A 25,369-nucleotide genomic window follows, 5' to 3' on the forward strand; every position below is an offset into this window, starting at 1 on the left:
ATCCATCACCACTTTGCCTCATGCCCATTTTTATCTTCCATATGTAGCTCAGATCCTTGAGTTTTCTTTTTAATCACTTTGCAAAAACTCTTAATCCCCCTGACCCATTCTTCCCTGGAAAGACATCAAACTAAATAAAACCCAGCTATCTACCTACCCCAGGCCAGCAACTGAGCAATCAACCATGGGGAAAAAAACAAACATGATTGTGTTGGTTAGTTTCAGTTTAAATTTATGACGACCAGTCTCAAGTGGTCAGTCCATAGTACTTAGCAATCATAATGTCATGTAGAGTATGACTTCTTTTCTACAATCTGAGATAACCATTTTCCACCTTTTTCCCTATTTTGAAATCCTCAAAATTTGTTCCTCCAAGCCTTCAAACTCTGGTGACCTTTACTTACATTTACTGTCTCTGCAGCTCAAACTGAGTAATGTTTCAGCATCCAGACCTGTTCTCTCTGCCTTTGCTCAACTTACCAAGATTCAATTGTCTGTGCCCATCCATTTGCATACTGGATCCTGTGTGTTCTTGCCTATTCAAAGGATTGCGTTCTTGCAATCTTCTATTCTCTCTTCTGCATCATCGATGTTTCCCTTTTTCCTGCTTTATTTCTAGAAGTTGTGGTTATCTCTCATGTTCAAAAATGAAACAACAAATATAAATAAATGAAATAAACAATAACACCTCCCTCCAGCCTACCACCTCCTAAAGACACTATCCATCTCTTCACTCTACTTCAGAACAAAACTCCTCACAAACATAATCTACAGTCACTCTACTTAATCCCTTCATACTGTCTCTTGAATGTCATACCCCCTTCCCACAGTGGTCACCTTACAGACATGCTTTACTGTATCTCTCATTAGTATATGACACAGTTAACAGCGCCTACCTTTTGGAAACATTCTTCCTCACCATGGCATCTGCGAAATCACCCTTCCTCTTTTTATCCCTGTCATATTCCTCCTCCTCATCTGCCAATCTCTAAATGTTAACTATTCCAAGCCTCTGCCATATTTTTTCTTTTCTTTTTCTTTTTTTTTTTTTTTTTTTTTTTTTTTTTTTTTTTTTTTTTTGAGACGGAGTCTCGCTGTGTCACCCAGGCAAGAGTGCAGTGGCGAAATGTCAGCTCACTGCAAGCTCCACCTCCTGGGTTCTTGCCATTCTCCTGCCTCAGCTTCCAGAGTAGCTGGGACTACAGGCACCCACCACTACACCTGGCTAATTTTTTGTACTTTTAGTAGAGACGGGGTTTCACCGTGTTAGCCAGGATGGTCTCAATCTCCTGACCTTGTGATCCACCCATCTCGGCCTCCCAAAGTGCTAGGATTACAGGCATGAGCGCCATAGTTTTTCTAACTGTAGTCTCTCCTTAAGTGTTATCAATATGACAATGACTCCTAAATTTATATCTCCTAGCATGACCTGTCATCAGAACTCTAGTCTCATATACCAAATTGTCTACATGATTGACATTCCTAATTGTATATTTAATAGCTATCTCAAATTCAAAATGTCCAAATGTGATTGTCCCCTAAACCAAATCTTATCTCATTAAGTAGCTCCACAATCTGCTTACATTTTATAGCCAAAAATCTAGTCTCTATCCTTGATCTTGCTCTTCCTCCTGCCCTATAATCCATGAACCAATTTTGTTGGTTCTAGATCCAGCAGAGACCCTGATTGTTTCTACTTCCCTCTCTATCACCTCCTATGACTCCTAGGTGCCTGCTACATGATCTCACACGGACCACTTGGTTGTTTCTGAAGCAGTCTTCCTGCTTCCTCTATGTTCCATCCCCTGATAATTTTCCCACAGCAGTCAGTGTAATTCTTTAAAAAGGTGAATCTGACTACTCTCCTTTCAAAATGCTTTTCATTGTCCATAGAATGAAATCCCAAATTTTACCACATCCTACAAAGCCCTGCCAGATCTGGCCCCAACCCAGCAATCCATGGTCTATTCTATTCTCATTTCAGCTTCACAGCCATGCAAAGGTAGTTCCCTCCTCACTGCTTTTGCCCTAGTTGTTGGCATCACTTGAAATGTGTTATTCAGAGTGTGGCCAAAGCTGATCCTTTTCTATTCATGCCTCAGCTAATCTTCTTAAAAGTTCCTTCCCTGACAATCTGATTTAAATGAGGTCCTCAAACTCTATCACATGACTGTTCTTGACTTTCTTCACAGAACTTACTACTCCCTTGTGTCAATTGTTAGTTAATTTGTTTATAAGTCTATTTCCATGTATTAGAATGTAAGTAAGCTCTAGAAAGGAAGGCATTTTACTGCTTTTGTTATAGCTTTTCCAGCAGCAAGCACAGTTCAAAGTTGGTATTTCAAAATTAGTTTTATAATATCTTGTAGGATTGTTAAAAGTAATAAATGAAATACCACTTTCATTGCTTAGCACATTGCTGAGCACAAAATACCTTTGGAAAAGGTTACTGCCATTATTACAGTTATAATTAGGTATTCATTGAATGTGTGTCTAGAATATTGACTACAATAGCTCATGTTAAAGTGTTAAATCTTTCAATAAAGTGCTTGCATTTTAAAAGTTGTTTTATAATATAAATAATATTTACAACTATACTACTGAATAAAGCTTTTGCACATTGGTGAATGGTTCAACATCTTTAAAATCAAATCACACAGTTAGCAACTGCTTTTACCTACTGGTAGGGCTGAACTTATTCATGTCTTTTAACTAATCAACAATTCCAGCTACAAGGGTAACTTCCATGAACTAAATTAAAATCAGAGACCTTATCACTAGACCTAGGTTCATTTAATTTAAGCCCATTATTAAACCTCCCACCTTTCAAAAATGTATGACTTGAGGGAAATCTCATTAAACTTCATGGAAAGGCTAAAGTGAGCTTTGCCTTCAGAGCCAAGCAGAAATGGAGCCATTAGAAATGTGTGTGATTAAGTATAAATTATAAGGTGATATTAAAGTGAGGCTAGAACTCAAAAGAGAATGGTATTCTATCATATATTTTAATCTCTTTGTCAAAATCCTTTGTGCAAGTATACTCAATGGCAGTGACTATAATAAATTGGAAAAGAGTAAAATACAACAGCCTCAAAACACAACAGAAAAATGATGTATTTTATGTATATGAAATATGAAAGATGAGAAAAGTCTAGAAAATATTTTCCTAAGTTCTGTTTACATTAATAAAAATTCATATTGACATGGAGATTTAGTCATGTCTCTAATTTATTCAAATCTTCTAACAGATGTCATAGAAGGTTCTCAATATCCTATTCTAGTTATGCACAAATGTCCTTTATAACTATTCCTTGATTCACTTCTGCTTTCCATAAATTTGTTTTTTCACTTAATATATATTTTATTTTAAATTAATTGAGATAAGAATGTATTTTTGGAGGAAGATGAGGTTCTTCAATTTATGGAATACATTGTTCTCATTCGTAACATTATAATGACATTAAGTAACTTTGACAAAGTTTTAAAGGTCATATTTCATCTAAAATGTTTTTGTAGAAAAAACAATTAGCAAAAAAGTTGAGTTAAACAAATGGTTCTTATAGCCTTTAATATCTCCAGTACGAAACCTCACATATTTCTCACAATTTTTTAAGCCATAGCAAACTTGTTTCTTGGAAAAGTACCATCGGTTGGGTATGGTGGGTCACGCCTGTAATCTTAGCACTTCAGGAGGCCGAGGAGGGTGGATCACGAGGTCAGGAATTCAAGCCCAACCTGGACAATATGGTGAAACCCTTCTCTACTAAAAAAATAAAAATAAAAAATTAGCCAGGCATGGTGGCACACGCCTGTAGTCCCAGCTAGTCAGAAGGCTAAGGCAGAAGAATTGCTTGAACCCAGAAGGTGGAGGTTGCAGTGAGCTGAGATCACACCACTGCACTGCAGCCTGGGTGACAGAGCGAGATTCCGTTTCAAAAAAAAGAAAAAAAGAAAAAGATAAGTATTCTCTCAAATAGACTTTAGGAAGAGCTGCTCTGAGGGAATGAGTGACAGTATAATACAAACATATGCTTTGAATTTGCAAATTTGCAGAGTATTCATTTATTCACCTTAATTACAGAAAGCATTTAAGTTGGAATGGTGCGTTTACGTTATTTAAAAACCAGTTATCCATTAATTTACTATTTTATTATTCCTCTAATTCATGGTTGATCTTTATTCCTGGACTTTACGTTCACTGAAAAAGATGTAAACTGTTGAGTTGTTGGAACTTCAAAAAAAGTCTAAGAATCAATTTAGCAACTGGTCAGGAGCTCTAGTCTAAATTCTGATGAAATATGAGACAAAATTGTGTCTTTTAGAGTTTTGGAACAATCCTATGTTTATGTTTCTGGTTTCCCCTTATTAAATATGAGTTGGCTTTTTCAGCAGATTTTCTAGAAGCAATTTATAAATGTGGAATTTTGGAACAGAAATATTCTGAAAGCACTGACAATAATGAAAAGTGAGGCATTTCTTCCTAACCAATTAAAGCATCTGTCTGTATTCTTGACCACTATGATTCATTAAATTTTTCATTTCTCTATAAGAATGAAGATTTAAAATTGGAAAACTGTTTCATTTTTCAATTAAATGAAGCAAAAGGGAAATGAATTTTTTTATGAATTAGTTTGCTTCCTTATTTATAAAGTAAGTTGGGATACAAAAATTAATTGGGATTCTGTAATTGGGTAGAACTTATCTTCCCAAACTAAAACTTAGTATCTATTCACCAATAACTCCCCATTTCCTCTCACATTCCCACATAAAGAATGTGATCCAGAATTTGCCTTCATGGAGCTCACAGTTGGGTAAGAAAACATATGAAATAACGTTCACTTTTCATCTAGCCACACTTAATCTGTTGCAACCTTTCGAAGTTGACATTATTTTCTCATTGATAAAATGAGAGGGCTGGATAGAGAATCTCTAAAATCTCTTGTGGCTTCAAACATCTATGCCTGTGTGGGGAAATGGGGACTTACTGGTGAATAGATACTAAGTTTTAGTTTGGGAAGATGGAAAATATTCTAGAGATGGAAGCTGGTGATAGATATACAACAATGTGAATGTACTTATCACCTTTAAACTGTACATTTACAAATACTTATGATGGTAAATTTTATATAAAGTATGTTTTATTACAATAAAAAAGGATCTATTAAGTAAAAAGATCAGATGGAAGAGATCTGAAGATGAGTTCTACCCAAATTACAGAGCAAACACAGTCGTATCCTTAAGGGAGTCTCACAGATTCTTACAAATTATCTGATTCTAATGTAATATAATCATTTACGTCCAGTCTAGTCTTTCCTACAAATTCTAAACAGAAAGGCTAGACTGTAAGAGCCCTCAGGAAATACTGCCTTCCTTACCTCCCCCCCTTCCTAAAACTTTCAATCATAGGCTCCTGGACATTATCTATGCTGAAAAATCACCATGTAATGGATTGATGAAGGAATCAATAACTAAAATAAATATAAGAGATCTACACCTACTTGAATTAAATGGATGGATAACTAGGGGCAAATACTATGCTCAGGCAGAAATGCTCTGTGTTATGATTGAGGACAAGTGTCAGTGTTAAGCTTGTGAGAGTCAACATTGTTGTATTTAAATTGTTCATTAATAAGCAAATGATGGTTCTAGTTTATCTTTAAATAAATACAATCATCTGCAGTTTCCTATATGTCTTCTTTCTCTTCATTAAATCCATTTTTTTAAACCTACTACATTTGTGAGGAGAGGGCTCAGAGCTCTGGGTCCAGGAACTCAGCAGCCAAAACATATTTTATAAAGGACTTAGGGAGACATGAAGAAATATGTTTTTCCGTGGGCTGCCTAAGGCCTATGACTCCATACAAAATACAGGAAAGAAATGAACATTGACTAGAAGAATGGCGAAAGCAGAGAAGTGGGTCCAGACCCCTTTGTGAAAAGTATGTTTTCAGAGAGATTGCCATGCAGCAGGGAGGAGTGTGAACAGAAACCCCTTCTGAATAACCAAGAGAAAATAACTCCAATTTCAAAAAAAAAAAAAAAAAAAAAAAAGCAAAGCTGAATACACACACACACATACCCGAAACACAGAGGATCTGCAGTTTAATATAACTCACATTTTTTCCATGCCTCCAGCTTTTCCCCATCTCCTCACTTCCCACTAGGAGTCATATGCAAATGACTCACTCAGTCATCCATTTGGCTATGGTCTTGGCTAATAAGAGAAGCATCACTAGCCCAATGACAGGGTATAGAGATTTCAATCAAAATCCAAGTTACACCACATCCTCAATAGCATGCCCTTCTGCAGTTATCCCATAATACACTTAGATTTCCTCTGTCTTGTTATACCCACACACATACAAAGAATGTTAAAATATCTGTTTAAAAGGATCCATTTGCTTTGCAGAGTAGGAACTTGTTGCTTAAATTCTCCTTCTGCATAGTTTCTGCATAAAGGAAATCATATGATTGCTGAACTCATGCTTGAGTTATTTAAGTATGCCAAGTTGTGCTGAAACAAGGGAGAGTGAAACACTTTAAGACGTAGGAAGACACCAGAAACTTTTTCTACGGTTGCTTTGAAGGTACCACGTACACTATCACATTGTGAGTGACTGAGTATCAGCTTTTAGGAATGCAACAAAAAGACATTCATATAGATGCATCTGGTGTTCAAGAATAAGGATTTCAACAGCAGAGCGGTGTGAGGTGATATAATGAGAGGAATCCATCAATGTGCATTTAAAAATCTAAATCTGAACAATGATCTATGCCTCATAATATACTGGGATTTGGGGGGGAATGGGGAGTTAATATTTCATTCCTTGCAATCACTCTGTAGTGCTCAGTCAATAAATATCTGAACTTGTGAGTTGACTGGTATACTGAAATTGATTTGTGTTTTTGCTAGTTCTTTAATGGTAAAATGGTTGAGAAAAGGTATAATGGTTAGAAACATAGGCATAGATGTTTGAAGCCACAAGAGATTTTAGAGATTCTGTACCCAGCCCTCTCATTTTATCAATGAAAAAATAATGTCAACTTTGAAAGGTTCAACAGATTAAAGTGGCGAGAGGAAAAGTGAACATTCTTTCACATGATTTCCTACCCAGCTGGGAGCTGCATGAAGGCAAATTCTGCATCACATTCCTTATTATGTATGACATTGTAACAGGTACAGAGCAAATGTTGAATAAATAAAACTGAGGCACGTGACTTTTCACAGGTTCAAAGAGTTAGTAAAAGGACCCAAGCAACTTGAATTCTATCATCCTCTAAACATTCTTACTCATCAGAACTTTTAGATTGAAACATAGGGAAGTATTAATATTTGTGCTCCAACATTAGCTCTCTGTGTTCTGTAAATGTATCCTTTATGTTCTAGCCAACTGATTAAGTTGTAGTAGGTATTTGAAATATATAATAATTGAATCAATAATTGAATTTCAAATTAAATTCTTAAGGAAATTATTCTTATAAAAAGTTTCCCTAATAAAATGTAACATTTTAAAGTCCATTTCATAAACCATTATTTTTTTCTGGAAAAGATATTATTTCTTGTCACAAAATTTTAGTATGAGAAATAACCATCTCATTATGACCCAGTTTTACCTGAAATGTAGTATGTATAAGTCAAGTCATTACTATAACAAGAAAACAGTGTTCATTGTTAGCTTGTAAAAGAAGAATCTAATCAGTTCTGCTATTACAGCTTTGTAAAAATATTCTACCATACTGGGTTTTCAAGAATGATACTGTAAGAGAATTTGATTTTGTTCTTGGTTCCATTATCTAGATGTGCGAAGTGTAAAGACTTCTCTGCTTAATTATTTTGGAACATGATTTCTGGGTCCAATTGGCTTATAGGTGACCAAAACCTTAACAAGTACCTAGATTGTGATCATATATCTTATCACGACCCCTCAATTTTATGTACAGAGATCCTAATCTTCTTTCTGCAAAAATGTTAGTTGAACCAAATTATTTCATTTACTATCAATAAAAAATCAATTGTGCTCTATATTTACAAGTATTATACAGAATAGGTTTTTGAAATGTGATTCTGTTCCATCTTAAAATCCCAAGTAAAATAAATTACGTAAAAAATTCATGAACTGAGCATAGTCGCTCAGGCCTGTAATCTCAGCACTTTGTGAGGCCAAGGTGGGAGGATAGCTTGAGGTCAGGACTTTGACAGAAGCCTAGGGAACATAATGAGACCCTGTCTTTCAAAACACACAAAAATAAATTAGCCAGTCATGGCGGTTACATGCCTGTAGTACCACCTATGCAAGAGGCTGAGTCAAGAGGACCACCTGAGCCTAGGAGTTCAAGATTGCAGTAAGGTATGATTGTGTCACTGCACTCCAACCTGGGCAACAAAGCAAGACCTTGTCTCTAAAAAATAAAAATAAATAAAAATACCTTGGAATTCTATTAGTGTTTAAAAAGTACACATTATTTATTCAACTATAGTGTTTCTTTTTAAATACAGTTTGCTCCTTGAAATGGTGACAGTCAGGGGTAAATATTAATATATTTTAAAACTTTTCATCTATTTCAAAGAAAAGACAAAATAGCATACTACGGTTGCCTTTGTCTGAATCAACACACTGAGAATGCAAAAAGCAGTGTTTTGATCATCAGTTTCTTTTCTCTTGAAAACAGCCCAAGAAAAAAAATTTATAATTCATAATTTCTTAGAAGCTGTGAAATAAGATCAGAGAGAGGAAAAGGAGAGAGGGAGTGTGACTTTCCCGTGCCTGGACATACTATTTTCATTCTGAAAAGCTAAGGAACAATTTAAATTTTCTAGCTCTGCAATGTTCCAGAGATCAACTACAAGAGGATAGAAGCAGAAGTGTTTGTATTTGCTTGCTGCAAGCAAGCAAATTAGAGAAGTGTACAAACTGTGATATTTGTGTGTGTATATGTGTATATGTATATATCTATATGTCTATATGTGTATATGTGTATATATACATATAGAGAGAGTCAATTTTTCAATCCAGGAATTCCCTCTTCAGTAAAGTAAATCCATATTCAAATATAGTTAGCATCCAGGGTCATTCAGTAATGCCTTATACACATTTCAGATGAAAACATTCATCTTTTGCTGGAGTACACTCTTAAAGGGTATGAACACACAAACACAAAATAGCTTGTGTATCAATTTCTGTATTCTGTCCTGGAGGAAAAATATAAAGTGAGTGAGGATTCTAATAATGATGAATTGTTAAACAAGAGACACTACAATATGTTTTCCAAATTTCATTTATTAACAACATACAATAATTGTAAAAATCTTCTTGACTTGGCTTGGCAATCTCTTAAGTGGTGCATCTATAAAGCAGTGTTGTTGCACATAAAAAATGTCATTTTTTATGTTGTTGCACATAAAAAATGTTAATTTTCTATTATTTTCCTTTAGCTCATTTTTTTACACTAAGTTTCTTTTCTTCTTTCTAATTTTATATTTACTTTAATAGTTCTTACCCAATATATTGCCTAAAAGTATAAGAGAATAACACATTTACTTGCTTTGAATGATAAATTCATTTGACTGAGACAAATCCAACTAACATCACAAAATACAGTTTCATTATAGATTTTTTTAACAAAATATTACAAGGCATTTGCACATGGAATGAAGGAATCGCTATCAAGTTAGATTTCTCTCATACGTCATATTACTACTTTCTCATAAGTCAATAAGGAAGATAGTAATACTTACAATAGTTAAACATAGAAACAAGTTTGTTAAGGTTGAAAACTTTGCTAACACCAAATAGTTATGAAAAGAGAAAGCTAGAATTAAAACCCAGAGTATGGCTTTTTCTAAGACCCATATCATTTCTCTGCTGTCTCCCAGAGCTTAGAAACCACTTAGGCCAATTTCTTCACATGAGAAGTAACTAACCAGAGGTCCAGACATAGTAAAATTCTTTCCCAGGGTGAACGTGGCCAGGAGGTGACAGGGCCAAGTCAGGCAAATCTTCATTTGTTATACTCTACTAGGGGTGGCCTTGGCTTATTTCCAACCCTGAGCCACTTGAAATAATGATATGTTTCTAGAAAACTGACTTCTGTCATTAGGCTACTTCAGCAACACTAGCTTAAGTTGAGCTCTTTTGGAAGTCATAGCAACATTTCGGGCCAGGAAAATACTCATAACTAGGAAGCTGCTTCATAAATATAACTGTATTGAAGTTCAAGAATGACCTTCAATGACTACATTTATAAAGGAAGAATAGGGATGATGATGAAATATTCAATTCTAAGTAATGTGTTAGGAAACAGTCTTTCTTTCTCCCAATTCTTTCAATTTCCTCATCTGGCACATTATCATAGCTATATGATAGACTGGTGAATAAAAACAAAGCAGATGTCTTTGTTTCCTTATGGAATAGCCTTTGACCACTAAACCATTTACAAAATCAATGTTTGTTTAATATTTGTAAATCAAAATATTTGTTTAGAAGTAGACAAATATTTCATTTAATTTACTTAAGTCTGATGGAAGAGGATGTGGGATCAATGTCACTTGCTCTGTTATTCCAGAACATGTCTTCACATGGAAGCCACTATCCTGTACTCAAGACGGCAGGTGGGTGCGTGAAGGTTATACATAATAGGTAATCATGATAGGTAATGGAATAGTGAACATTTAGCCAACTTACTCTTGAATTGACCACTTCCAGGGAGACGTTCTGAGGCGGGGCACTTGGCACTAAAAGCAATCAAACAAATTGTCAAAGTTACTGCCAAAATCTTGAAAGAAAAATACCAACTGTCTTGTAAAAAGAGAGTGTGTTTTTAAATATAGTTTATAATGATAATTAGGGAGGTTTACCCAGGTGGTACTCCAAAAATTTTTGGAGAGATGAAAAATAACTATATTTGTCTATTTTTTTCTCACTTGGCAAGCCAGTTAACTTACCCACCTAGGGAGCCCCCAAAACTGTTACGCAAGAGAACGCAGGCAGTGATACCAAATACCACCATTTAATTACAGCCCTCTTTGATAACTTTCCCAGAGAAACCAATAAAAACAAACAGGAGATTTCTTAGAGTAGTTTTAAAGGCTTAAGATATTGTGCATTTCAGAATCTGCATAATTTTATGATAAAATATGTCATTCTAATGGTCACCCAGGTTTTTTAATCCCTGTAATACAATCTTTATTACCTCTTAAAAAATGAAAAGAAGAACTACTTCTCAGTTCTTTTAGCTGAGTAAAATTAAACCTGTATGTGATAAATGCAAGCAGGTTGCAAATAGCACTTGATGAGTCAATTCTATTAGCAAAGGAACAGTATATTTTTCTTTGTAGACTCTCTAGGTATTTTATTTTTCTGGTCTGCATTTTTGTTTAACTACTCCTTTATAGAAGGAAGAACATATACAGCTGTCTTTGAAAACTTAAATATTTACTCTACCAAAAAAAGTGAATATTCTCTCATGTGAGTAATTTTAAAAAGCAACCACTTATTGAAGGCTCTTATCTGTCAGGAACTACGCTAGATGTCTGGGATGAATAAGAAATGAAATAAAGCTTTTTGCACCATAATAGGAATATAATTAGCATTCAACAAATTGTTAACACGTATTAATCTATTAAATGAGTAGTCCCTATCCTTGTTTCTCACAAATGGATGAATTTAATAGAAAAGAAAAGTTCTCAGGCATTTTCAAGAATCTACGGGCCATTTTTGATATCTTTCCCCTTCTTTTACTAGAACATGGAAAACATCTATGTTTTTCTATAGGGTACTTACATTTGACCATGAATTTATTTATGCCCTGCTCTGAATTTATCTTCTAAATAGTAATTATCATGAAGATATGATGTGTCACTGATTAATCTTTTATCCTCAAAACTGACATTCAATTAATATTTACTGAATTAATGATTGAATGAACAAATGAGTACTTACTTACATAGTTCCTAGACCTTTCTGGGAATAATGGGAAATGTAATCTTTTTTTTTTTTTTTTTTTTTTTTTTGATTTTGATTTTGATTTTGAACTTCTGATCTTAGTGTCCGATGAAGTTTGCAGCCAATGTAGTTTCTGATAAAATGCTCATCTGCTTGTTTATCATGAATTAACTCAGCAAGTACTCTTTCAAAAATATTCCACAACTTATAAAATGTTATTATTTAATTTTTTGAGGTTTGTATTCTGATTTTAAAATTAAATACAGAATATAACCCCAATAACGAAAAAGATATTTATTAATTTTGATGTTGTATCACCAGTATCAAGAAGAGTTTAAGGCACATGGTGCACATCAGTAAATAGTTGCTGAATAAATATATTAATAGAAAGTTTATGAATTACAATAAAAACGGTTCCATATTCAGGATTTGGTCCCAAGTTTTGTTTTGTTTTATAAATTTATTTTTAAGTTAAAGTAAAAATTTTATTTGTATTATTTATTTATTATTCTATTCTAAACATTATAATTATTGACATAAAAATTACAATTTAGTTGTTTAAATTGAAGTATCATTTGAAGAATAACATGCTCTATATCATATAATTTCACAAACTTCCAAAAACATTGTCCTTTAAAAGCAAAGTTTGGAAATAATGCCTTAATATTAAGTGATATTGAGTCACTTATTTTTTTATTTTTTATTTATTTATTTATTATTATTATTATACTTTAAGTTCTCGGGTTCATGTGCATAACGTGCAGGTTTGTTACATATGTATACTTGTGCCATGTTGGTGTGCTGCACCCATCAACTCGTCAGCACCCATCAACTCGTCATTTACATGAGGTATAACTCCCAATGCAATACCTCCCCCCTCCCCCCTCCCCATGATAGGCCCCAGTGTGTGATGTTCCCCTTCCCGAGTCCAAGTGATCTCATTGTTCACTTCCCACCTCTGAGTGAGAACATGCGGTGTTTGGTTTTCTGTTCTTGTGATAGTTTGCTAAGAATGATGGTTTCCAGCTGCATCCATGTCCCTACAAAGGACACAAACTCATCCTTTTGTATGGCTGCATAGTATTCCATGGTGTATATGTGCCACATTTTCTTAATCCAGTCTGTCACAGATGGACATTTGGGTTGATTCCAAGTCTTTGCTATTGTGAATAGTGCCACAGTAAACATACGTGTGCATGTGTCTTTATAGCAGCATGATTTATGATCCTTTGGGTATATACCCAGTAATGGGATGGCTGGATCATATGGTACATCTAGTTCTAGATCCTTGAGGAATCGCCATACTGTTTTCCATAATGGTTGAACTAGTTTACAGTCCCACCAACAGTGTAAAAGTGTTCCTATTTCTCCACATCCTCTCCAGCACCTGTTGTTTCCTGACTTTTTAATGATGGCCATTCTAACTGGTGTGAAATGGTATCTCATTGTGGTTTTGATTTGCATTTCTCTGATGGCCAGTGATGATGAGCATTTTTTCATGTGTCTGTTGGCTGTATGAATGTCTTCTTTTGAGAAATATCTGTTCATATCCTTAAACATAAATGTATATTTCTAGTTTATATTTAATATTGTAATACTGACATGTCATGCTACATGTTTCTAATAATATTACACTCATTTTTTGATCAATTAAATAGTATCCAAGCATAATATCAATTACTAACTGAATTTTTGATAGATACTTGAATTTTGGAAGAAAGAGAAGGTAACATTTATCATGTGTTTTGTTGTAGGTACTGTTCTAGCTAATATGCAACCCTTAAATGTCACTTTCATTCTAGTTTACAAGTGGCATATAACTCCTCATTTCTTGAAAGCCAAGAAAACTTTAAGAGGATAGATATATATGTGTTCTTCTTTTTGTAGCTATCACAATATTATAAGCACCAGGGCTGTTTTCTGTATTAAGAATTGAAAGGCAGGCTGGGCATGGTGGCTCACACCTGTAATCCCCACACTTTGGGAGCCCGAGGCAGGTGGATCGCTTGAGGTCAGGAGTTCGAGACCAGCCTGGCCAATAAGGTGAAACCCTATCTCTATTAAAAATACAAAAATTAGCTGGGCGTGTTGGTGCACGCATATAGTCCCAGCTACTCCAGAAGCTGAGGCAGGAGAATCGCTTGAACCTGGGAGGCAGAGGCTGCAGTGAACCAAGATTGTGCCATTGCACTCCAGCCTGGGCAACAGAGTGAGACTCTATCTCAAAAAAAAAAAAAAAAAAAAAACTGAATTGAAAGGTAATATAATAAAATTCTGCTAAAAGTCTAAAAGTCATTATGTAATAGTATTGAGGTAGTTTTTCTATATTTTTTACAATGCACATTTCTTCTCTGACTTTCCACTGATAGCACACTGACTATTCTTGTCATGTCAGGGAGGAGAATAGAGATTTTTTTTCTACAGTATTTTTAGTTATCAGTTCCTCCTCCCTCCTTCTCACTATCACTTTCCACATTATTTGGAGATAAATAGATACAATAGATACTAGGGCTAGGTGAAAGTGAAGAGAATCCATATCGATCTGTTCTTTTCTATATTTGTCTTTACAAGATGCTTCTTGCTTCATGAGGCAGAAGTGAAAGAACACTTTTCTCTTCAAAATGTCAAATAATTAATTATTTATAATAAATAGGTCCATTCAAACCAATCGGAGGTGGGGCTGGAAACTTCCCTCAATATGGAGAAGGATGCTGGCTGGAAACCCATGGAGATGAGGTATTTTGTAGGACAGATCAAGTTCCCATAACTGTAAATTAGTCTCCAAAGGCACAGGCACTTCAATTCCTCCCGTCAGCAAATGTATGCTGCCATGTATACACAATTTATAGACCAAAATCATTCGTATTTATTTATTTGAGACAGAGTCTCTCTCTGTTGCTCAGGCTGAAGTGCTGTGGTGTGATCTAGGCTCACTGCAACCTCCGCCTCCCGGGTTCAAGTGATTCTCCTGCCTCAGTCTCCCAAGTAGCTGGGATGACAGGTGTGCATCACCATGCCTGGCTAACTTTTTAATTTTTACTGGAGACTGAATTTCACCATGTTGGCCAGACTGCTCTCGAACTTCTGACCTGAACTGATCTACCCACTTCAGCTACCCAAAGTTCTGGGATTACAAGAGTGAGCCACCCTGCCTGGTAGTAATTCATATTTAATTATAAGCATTTTCCTTTAAAGGCACTTATCACAGAATAAAAGAAACGTGTTTGCACATTGAATCTTGTTTCTGAATTTACTAGCTTATGTAGTCTGGCTCCGCTGCTTACTACCTTTTGTGAACTCTTTCTGACTTAGTTTTGTTATCTGTAAAGTAGTGAAAATTATAGTAGTATTGTGAGGATGAGAGTTAAAGGCAAAGTACTTAGATCGGGGCCTTGCCTTAGTAAGTATTCAAGAAATATTAATGATAACATTCATAAAAATAATAAGCACATTCTTATGTTGGCTATGAAATCAGGTCCGTCTGTGTTTGGACACAGGACAAGCTGTCATGGAAACTTACAACGGTTCATTCATTCATAAAAGCTCTTAGTGACTTACCTATGCCAACTAGTCCAAGAGACTGTATTTTGGAACAAATTGGCAAAATCAGTTAGATGCCCATATGCTCAATAATCTCAATGGTGTGAAAAAAATGGCTCATTGTAAACCAGTGGTTTTCTAGGTGGAGGAATTTGAATGAAAAATAATATTCTACTCAGAAAACAAAGCAGAGCTCAATGGAGATGACAGCTCATATGGATAAAGATCTTTACAAGCCTCCCAGTAGAACAGGGGGAAAAACATAAAATAATGAATTCGGAAGAAATTTATTTATATTTAACTGTTGCTTTTTTAAAAATTTTTCTATGCCTTAATGTATTTTTTATGGTAAGACTCCTGACATGAAAAGAATTATTATGTTCTCCATAATACAGATGCATTCAGACACAGTCATATATTAATACATTAAATTAGTTCCACAAATGGGAAATCCTAAAGATAAGCCTTTGCATATAAAAATTTGCACAGTTTTGACCGAGCTGTCTAATTAATTCAATAAATATTTACTCTGTTAGGAGGAATACAAAGATAAATATAACAGCATCCCTCATATTTAGGAGCATGTAATATTAATATAATGAGAAAAAGTGATGTGCACATTGGTAGAGATAATATTTATTAAACACAAATGTCATACACTTTGTTAGGTGTTTACACAGATCAGCCCATTTAATTTTCACAATATCCACCTGTTACAACATACACAATGTTAAAGAAGAACAGCGCTCCATGACTAAAGACTGCGAAGCCGGTGACTATTAAATGTGGTTAAATACAACTCAATGTGATATATGACCTCAGCATGAACAGCTTCAGTACAGAGGAGAAGATATGAGATTGAAGTAGACAGAAAGGAACTGGATAATAAGGAAATGAAAGCCGAGAGCCACAGCTTTGTGTTGGACATTAAAAGAGATGAGTTGATTGTAAAAATGAATGCAGATGAGGTCAGGGTGTCCACTTTAAGAGGCTTATAAGTCCTTGCTATCTACTTGCAGTGCATTTGAGAGCGGGAATTTGGTGTCCTTTGCATAGTGATGTTTATTGGAGTTAGGGTCATGAAATTCTTTTTTTATAGTGACAGACATTTTCTAAGTCCTAAACATTATAACACTTCCAGAAGATAATTCTTGGACTAATGAATAATAATCTATATTTCTCACTTATGACATTTAAAACCAAACTGGAGAATAAGGCCACAGTATTACAGTTCAGAGTGTGAATGAAATCTACATAAATTATGTAAAATATTCACTTTCATTTGTTTTTCTTTTATTTTTATAATTATAAGTTGTGAAGTAATTTATTCTACCATAAATATTCTATTCTGTCTTCAATAACAGAATTGGATGGATGGGCATAAGCATTACATTAAAAATGATACCAAAGTGATATTACACATAAAATACATTTTAAAGTTGAACTTGCAAATGAGCATTATTCCTGTGTTCTCTTTGTACTGTCCTTAATAATATGCATGCCCTTCCTCATTTCATTGATACTGTGTGAAATATATACCGAGGTGCTTTCGCAGATTAAACAATGATAGATCTGTCAAGAAATCACAAGCTAAAGCCATTTTTAATTAAAAAGATAAATAATTTATAGAATTAAATGCACCAAATGGAAACTGTTGCTGTAAAGAGCTAGCTTGTGGTCTTTTTTAATATTCACGATGGCCTGTCTCTACATTTCTGCATCTACCTAAGTTTTCATTGGCCCCACATTATATACTTTGATGTATTTTATTTTTACTTTTTATCAAATTTCCCAACCTTTCATGATCATCTAGCAGTTAGGTTTCTAGTTTCCCCTGGCCATTACTTTGTCAAATTTATTCTTTTTATTAATATTTATTCATCTGTTTTATGACATTAAAAAACAGGTCTAGTCTGGGCAACAAAATGAGACCCTGCCTCTACAAAAAATAAAAATATTAGTTGGGTACTGTGACCTATGCCTGTAGTTCCAGCTACTCGGGAGGCTTCAGCAGGAAAATCCCTTGAGGTTGGGTGCAGTGGCTCACGCTTGTAATCCCAGCACTTTGTGAGGCCAAGGTGGGTGGATCGCTTGAGGTCAGGAGTTCAAGACCAGCCTGCTCAGCACGGTGAAACTCTGTCTCTACTAAAAATACAAAAACTAGCCAGGGGTGGTGACAGACACCTGTAATTCCAGGTACTCAGGAGACTGGAGGCAGGGGAATCACTTAAACCCAAGAGGTAGAGGTTGTCCTGAGCCAAGATTGCACCACTGTATTTCAATCTGGGTGACAGAGTGAGACTTTGTTTCCAAAAAAAAAGGAAAAGAAAAGAAAAGCCCCTGAGCCCAGGAATAAAGGTGGTAGTGAAGCACAATTGTGTCACTGCACTTCTTGTCTCAAATGTGTGTGTGTGTCTATTCTTCCATTTAGTAGGCAACACACACATTTTTCATGCTCAATTTTAATACTTTAAATTTTAATAGCAGCTTATTTGGTCTAAGTCCTTAAGATACATTTTCTAATTAGGAGGTAAATATAGGGGGATTGTCTATCATTTACACCTTTAATCACCTGCACACTTTTAGATGGGGGAATAAAACATGCCAATCAAAATTAGTCCACACATGCACAAATGTGTTTGTATTAGAACATTTAAAGAAATAAAAAAATACACAAAAATATTTTTAGGACTTAGTCAATAGTCACATTTTGAGGATTACCTATTAGTATATAGTGACTCAAGAGTATATGTATGTGTATATACATATATATTTATTTAATTTGGAGAAAGGGTCTCACTCTGTTGCCCAGGCTGGAGTGCAGTAGAATGATCACGGCTTACTGCAGTCTTGAACTCCCAGGCTTACGTGATCCTCCAGCCTGAGCCTCCCAAGTAGCTGGGATCACAGGTGCATACCACCATATGCAGTTCATTAAAAAAACCAACAACCACAAAAAAAATTTACAGAGATAGGGTCTCACTATGTTGCTCAGGTGGGTCTCAAACTCCTAGGCTCAACTCTTCCTCCTGCCTCAGTCTCTTAAAGTGCTAGGATTCCATGTGTGAGCTACCACACCCAGCTGGGAGTATATATCCTGAGAGAAAGTTTATTTTTAACTGTAATAGTCCATAAAATTTTGGTCAGAAAGCCTTGAAAATGGTATCTATGATATATGTGCAATATTATGTCATTATTTTAGCAAATATGTAAAAGGAGTTTCACTGTTTTTAACTTACCATCAGAAAGTGTAACCACTGTTATATCATCAGTAGATACTCCTGGACCGTAGCGATTATAAGCTAAGAATCGAAGACTATATTCGGTGAATTTTTTCAGGCCTTCCAGTTTGTAAGATAGTCCATCAACCTCTATATTCTGGAGACATAAAACACCAAAACTGTTATCAAGGAAGCACATTAAAGTAGAAATGGCACTCATTCTGTGCAATCAGTGAATTGGACATTAGACTCTTACAAACTACACTCCAGACTTCTAATGAGCTATAAAACCTAACTTGTGACACAGACTCCCCCACTAAAAACCAACTACTCTGTAGAGTCCTTGTTAAAACAGCACATGCTATTTTTACAGTCATTAAGTTCCAATTTGTTTAACACTACTCAATATACTGAACGGTTTGGGTTATTCTACCCATACCTAAACCCTCCCAGGCAGAAGGCAGTTTATAACGTCACGGGAACAGAGATTTTCTCCTGTACCCAAAATGGAATAATTCACCAAGAAATAACAGACTTTGTACTTCTCTTGCTGAAATATTCCAACAGCACTTGAAACTGTCAGACACTATGCCACAATTTTTATCTCCCAAAATGCTGTTAGATTGGTTGAAATTATTTGAGCATCTCATGGCTGCAGTGAGTGAGCTACTGGAGATGAAGGTCACTGAGGAATCAGATCTCCACACTCACATCTATCTTGGATGATTCTGGTTTTGAATTTATTTAAATTGATTGGCAAAATGCACTGAAGAGCTAAAATATATAGAGAGGCAGATAAAACAGAAAGCTGAAAAAACAAGAGCTAAAAATAGCTTGAAGAGAGCAAGAAAAAAAAAATACAACCCATGATTACATAGGAGGAGCTCTTGTAATGCTTATTGTATAATATAATTTGGGACTGGGGTTATTTTTGAATATAAAATATTTCTTATTTTTAAATAAAAATTCTGGTCATGCAGTTTATGTGGAAGTAGGAAGGCCATTCTATGCTTGACAAGCTTCACAACAAATAATAAGAACTCTCATATCCTGACGCCAATTTTTGATTGAACTATTGAATATATACTTGTCTGTATATATTTTCCTACATGAAGTTGAGAATCTGAAAGTAAATACCTCAATAGCTATACATACATGTATACATATACATGTATTATAATACATAAATATAATACATATTATAATACATAACATAATGTACTATATAATACATAAATATGTAGTATAATATGTATTATAATACATGTATATGTATACAGATATAGTGCATATATAATATATAATTACATATACATGCATTATGTGTATTATATATGTATATCTGTATAGATATATGCATTATATATAATACATACATCTTATATGCATACACATATGCATTATATATGCATTATATATACACATATGCATTATATATGTACACATATATGTATTATATGTGTATATATTTTATATATTTCTATATGTATTATACAATACATATTTATGTATTATATATGCATACGTATATGTATATATGTATTATATGTATACATATATGTACTATATAGTATATATGTAGTATATGTATTATACATGTATAATATGTGTATTATATAGGTATATATGTATGTATATAATACATATATGGATATACGTGTATATGTATTATATACATGCATATATGCATTATATATGTATTGTGTATATATACATGTATAATGTATGTATTACATGGGTATACATGTATTATATGTATTATATAGGTATGCATATATTATATATTATATAGGTATACATATATTATATAGGTATACATACATAGGTGTACATATATAATATAGGTGTACATATATATTATATAGGTGTACATATATATGAAACTCAGAAATTCTATTTTTAACATATGTGTGTGCATGTATCACAAAATATAATTTTTCAGTTTCACGTGTCTCCCTAAAGATCTATTTACTTTTGGTTTACCTGAACAACTAATTTGCTTATTTTCAGGTGTCTATGCTAACCATTGTGTAGGAGCAAAATCTGAAGAGGGGGAGACTAGGCTTCTCAGAGTAAATTCTTCTGAAAACCATAAAACATGATAGGTCACATCCTGATGGTGGAAGGGAGTTCGATATAATATAAACGTATTAGAATGAAAAAAGCAGTTTGGCGAATGCCCTTGACTATGAGGGCAATCACCCCTTAGTCTAAGGAATAAAAATGCAAATGCCTTCCATGACCAGGTGAATTAATACAAATCTGGTTGCCCACACAGGCCAGGACACTGCATACTCAAACAAAAAATTGGCATCCTTTCTATTGACTTCACTTTATTGCCCATTTACCTCTTATCACCAGAATTTAATTAAATTGTGTAAAGTTTCCAATAGCAAGTGCTTTAAAACTAATTAGCTTTTCAATGAACATGCTAAACACTGGGCTGTATCAAGAGCTTGTGGGTCTTTTCCTATTTCTGCAGCCCTAGAGCTATCCAATGGATGGAAACATCCAACAGATGGAAGCATTGTGGTCCATTCCTTCACCTACCTGTTCTTTTCCCGTGGACACCTCAGTGCAGAACAATCTGTAACCTTGGACTGGACCATTTGCATAGGCAGGGGGTTCCCAGGTAATAAGAATTGAGGTAGGTGAGGTAGATACAGCTTGCAGATTTTCTACTGGCCCTGGAACTTGCACTGTATACAAATAAATAAATAAAGTGATTAGGATGAGTGGGTTTTCTTTCTCAAAACAAAGAAAACTCCATTTTTACAGTTCAATAAAATTCTAGGAATATGTATTTTAGAATAATATGGAATAAGAATATAAAACTATAAACTCTGGAAACTTTGGAATCACTTCGCTTTAAAATTCATAAGAGAGTTTACATTAACCAAAATTGCCTATTTTGTTTTACATTTAAAGAAACTGGTAAAGGAATATAAGTGACTAAGATAATGGCAGAAATGAGTGGGATTCTGAATCAAAATTCTTAGTCTGAAAAATTTGCCACTATGCCACTATGTCTTTGCCTGCATATGGCTAATAACTGCAGAAGGAAAAGAGAAAGTACATTTGGAGTACTTGTACATTTTGATTCTACTTATATTTAAAATAGGTCGTGCAGCTATGGATAATTTACCACATTGTCTTTATTTAAGTCAGAGTTTTAAAATCTTGCCTGATTCTGGGTTCATTAAGCTAATTTTAGCATTTCATTTTCAATTCCACCTTTTAGAATTACATTTAACTTGCCTGCTAACGAAATTAGCACAGGGCCACACTTTTTTTTTTTTTCTTATTTATTTATTTATTTATTTATTTTGCAGAGACAGAGTCTCGCTCTGTTTCCCAGGCTGGAGTGCAATGGCATGATCACATCTCACTGCAACCTTAAACTCCTGGGGTCAAGTCACCCTCCTCTCTCAGCTTCCTGAGTAGACAGGACTACAAGCATGCACCACCTTGACCAGTTAGTTTTTTATTTTTATTTTTTCGTAGAGACCAGGTCTTACTATGTTGCCCAGGACAGTCTTGAACTTCTGGCAAGCGATCCTCTTGCCTTGGCATCATGAAGTGTTGGGATTACAGGTGTGAGGAACCATGCCCAGCCCAGGTACCTTAAGATTGTGAAACTTTTAGATTTTAGAGAAGTAACATGGTATCTGTGCAGGGTTTTTGTTTTGTGTTGTTTTGGTTTTTCCCTAATGGAGTCTGTAGTAGCACCTTGTTAATCAAATGTAACTATATATTTGCAGTAAAGCATATGATACTCACATCAAATTGATTACATTGTTAATCAAATGTAACTATATATTTGTGGTAAAGCATATGATATTCATGCCAAATGGGCTTACTAAAGACTATGGGTTAGGTTCACATGCAGAATGAGTTAAGAAAAAGCTTCTATTTTTTCCTGAATATGGACCTGCATATGGCTTATAAATGGTAAATGCAACGGCCACATTATGGTTACCTAAAATCAATAAATGACATCACCATCGCGAGTTTAACTATAGCCTTACTTAATAATGTTGTCTGTGTATTTTCCCCAACCTTGGATACCACCTAGCTTTGGACAGATATACATTGTGGGCCTGTAATACAGTTTTGAGAGTTTGAACTTTCATAGCAAAAATGGCATAGGAAAAACTGACTGACATGTATCTGATGATATACTTCTTACATCAGTGTGGAACCTAACAGCATATCTCTGCATCATTTTTCAAGATTTGTTCCATGGAACCCAGGTCCCTTATGGTATCACTGCTCATACATTCATTTGAAAAAATATCTAAATATTAAAGCACTCCCCTCACCAATTCAGGATCCAGCTTAGGGTCAGGTTTTGTTGCCATGTCTTTTTAGGCTGCTGTGAGTTGGAACAGTACTAAATACATTGACTTTCAGGCAACTGATACTTTTAAAGAAACAAGCCCCTTTTTAAAATTAAAATGTTCATTATTTTGAGTGTGTCTTTGTTTCATGTTAGATTTAGGTTGTGCATTCAGACAAATGAAATGTAAATGATGTCTGTTCTCAGGGCATCACATCCAGAGGCACAAGCTTTCTCTCTGCCCTCATTTATGATGTCAGAACTAAGTACCTGGTCAAGTAGAGTTTGAAGGTCCCCTACCCCATCCCAGCCCTCTACCACTTACAACTAATAAGCAACCCGTGGGGGGATAACATTAGGACCATATAAATATGCTTGTTATCAACATTTCCCATAGATTTAGCATCTACTAATGGTTCTTGATGGAGTCAATTTCTAGCATGTGGTTAAAATATAATTTTTTTTTCTATTCCAGCACTTTCTCTACATTTGCTTGTTGACGCTTAGCATTAGACTATAAGCAAAAGTCCACATTTTTCTCTTTCTGTGAATCTTTTATTTCAATGGGCACATGGATTCCTTTTTATAATCTATAATTCATCACAGTCCTTAATTATATTGGTGTTCAAATTTACCCAGATTTAACTAGGGAAGCTCTTTTTAATAGTGTTTCTCTGTCCCTGTGACATGCCCCATCATTTATTGGAGTACCTCTTTTCTTTTTGGCATAATATGTTCCAGGCTTATCTTGATCTTGCCTTGGCTCTAGAAAAAGAATTCCTTCAAGGTTTTCTGGTTATTTTAGTGGGGAATGGTATAAAGACAAATATTTGAATTCTAGGTGTATAAGTTGTTACTTGAGTGCATTTGCTTCTTGGTCTTTTTAGTGAACAGAGCTAAGAAACATGCGTGCATCCATATATATGCACACACATATACTTACACATTTATATGCATATCTACAGATAATACATATGTTTCATGACTCCAAAGTAATGCAGCCCATTCCACTCCATCTCTACTGGATTTTGTCTTGCTCTCCTCATTCCTCTTTGATGCATTCTTTCACAGAAAGAACTCTTAGAGAATTGTATTTTGGCAGACACTTTATTAGTGTCCCCACTTCAATATTCTTCAGGAAGAAACTTTTTCTATGAAAAAGCTCTCTGTTTCAAAAAGGAGACTTTAAGAGACAAAGTTGAACAAGGAGGAGTCTTAAAGTGTACAGTGTTGCTTTAGTATTGTGTTATAACAAAGTACACATTTTCCTTAACGGGGGGAAAAAAGTGAAACAAAGCAAACCAAAAATATGTCCACTAATATTGTTCAAGTGAATTGTCACAGTACTGCATTTTAAAGAAAAACATAAATAATTCGTATGCTTGTATTATTTCTGATATATTCACAAAGACAATGCACATATCTCAAGAGGGGACATTTCTGATTCTGAACCTATTATTCCTCTACAGAAGGCAGAGAAAGGAGGGATAGCATTGAGACTGAATGACCCGTTAAGATATATGCTGTATGTGAGAGATACAGAGTTGTTATGTGGTGCACATAGTGCATAAATATGTGGCCCAGTTGATACATAAAGTACTCATTGAATGTGCTCCTTCTTGCTCTCTTGTGGCCACATGGAAAGGGTGTTGTTTGTTGTGAACATGGCTCTATCTGGGAGCAGAGATTTGGATTTAAAAATGACCCAACTACAAGGGCATCACTTCTCCTTTGAGTTGTAACACATTCAAAGCAGGTGACAGCCCAGGCCTAGTTTCCCAGACAGAACCACTCCAGGAGGACTGAGAGATGACTGAGTATATGGGGGAACGGAAAAGGAGTCAATGTGTGGGAAGTTTCTGCTCATCTCTCCCACTAGAGCCCAATGGGGTGATGGAAAACAATTCAAATGGACTCCAAGTTTCAAGGGGCAAAAGAGAAGAAAATGCACCTCATCTGATCCATCATATGCACAGTAGGTGGCAAATTTGCCGAGAAGGAAGGAGTGTGAGGTGTGCCCATGTCACTCAGAGTTTTCTGAGGTTCCAAGTGTGGCACGGAAGAGAAACTGCAAATTAACTGTTCATCCAGAGTGAAACCTATGAGAATCTGGAAGAGCAAGCTGAGAGAGCTGTCTAGCAAGGTAGGGGCTGTGTATGGTCTGGAGTGGGAGGGCATGCACAGCCTTACCTGACCATGACTCTGAGAATCACTGAGGCTTGGAAACTTATGGGAATCAGATATGGCAACCATACAGACACTTCCATCAGGCATTGTGGGGGAAAACAGACTACAGGGATATCTGCAGCTCAAAGCAGTATCCCCAT

General features: G+C 35.1%; 1 protein-coding gene across 1 annotated transcript in view; it reads right to left on the reverse strand.

The window, feature by feature from the left end:
• DCC (DCC netrin 1 receptor) overlaps positions 1 to 25,369 on the reverse strand; it is a 1,259,004-nt gene that overhangs the window by 348,190 nt on the left and 885,445 nt on the right. The window contains exons 10-12 of the mRNA XM_026455168.2: positions 21,254 to 21,402; positions 18,722 to 18,860; positions 10,683 to 10,732 (exon numbers count right to left, since the gene is read on the reverse strand). Of these exons, the coding sequence (XP_026310953.1) occupies positions 10,683 to 10,732; positions 18,722 to 18,860; positions 21,254 to 21,402 (338 nt within the window). The remainder of the gene's footprint in view (positions 1 to 10,682; positions 10,733 to 18,721; positions 18,861 to 21,253; positions 21,403 to 25,369) is intronic.

The sequence above is a fragment of the Piliocolobus tephrosceles genome, chromosome 18, assembly GCF_002776525.5.
Source record: "Piliocolobus tephrosceles isolate RC106 chromosome 18, ASM277652v3, whole genome shotgun sequence".
NCBI lineage: Eukaryota > Metazoa > Chordata > Mammalia > Primates > Cercopithecidae > Piliocolobus > Piliocolobus tephrosceles.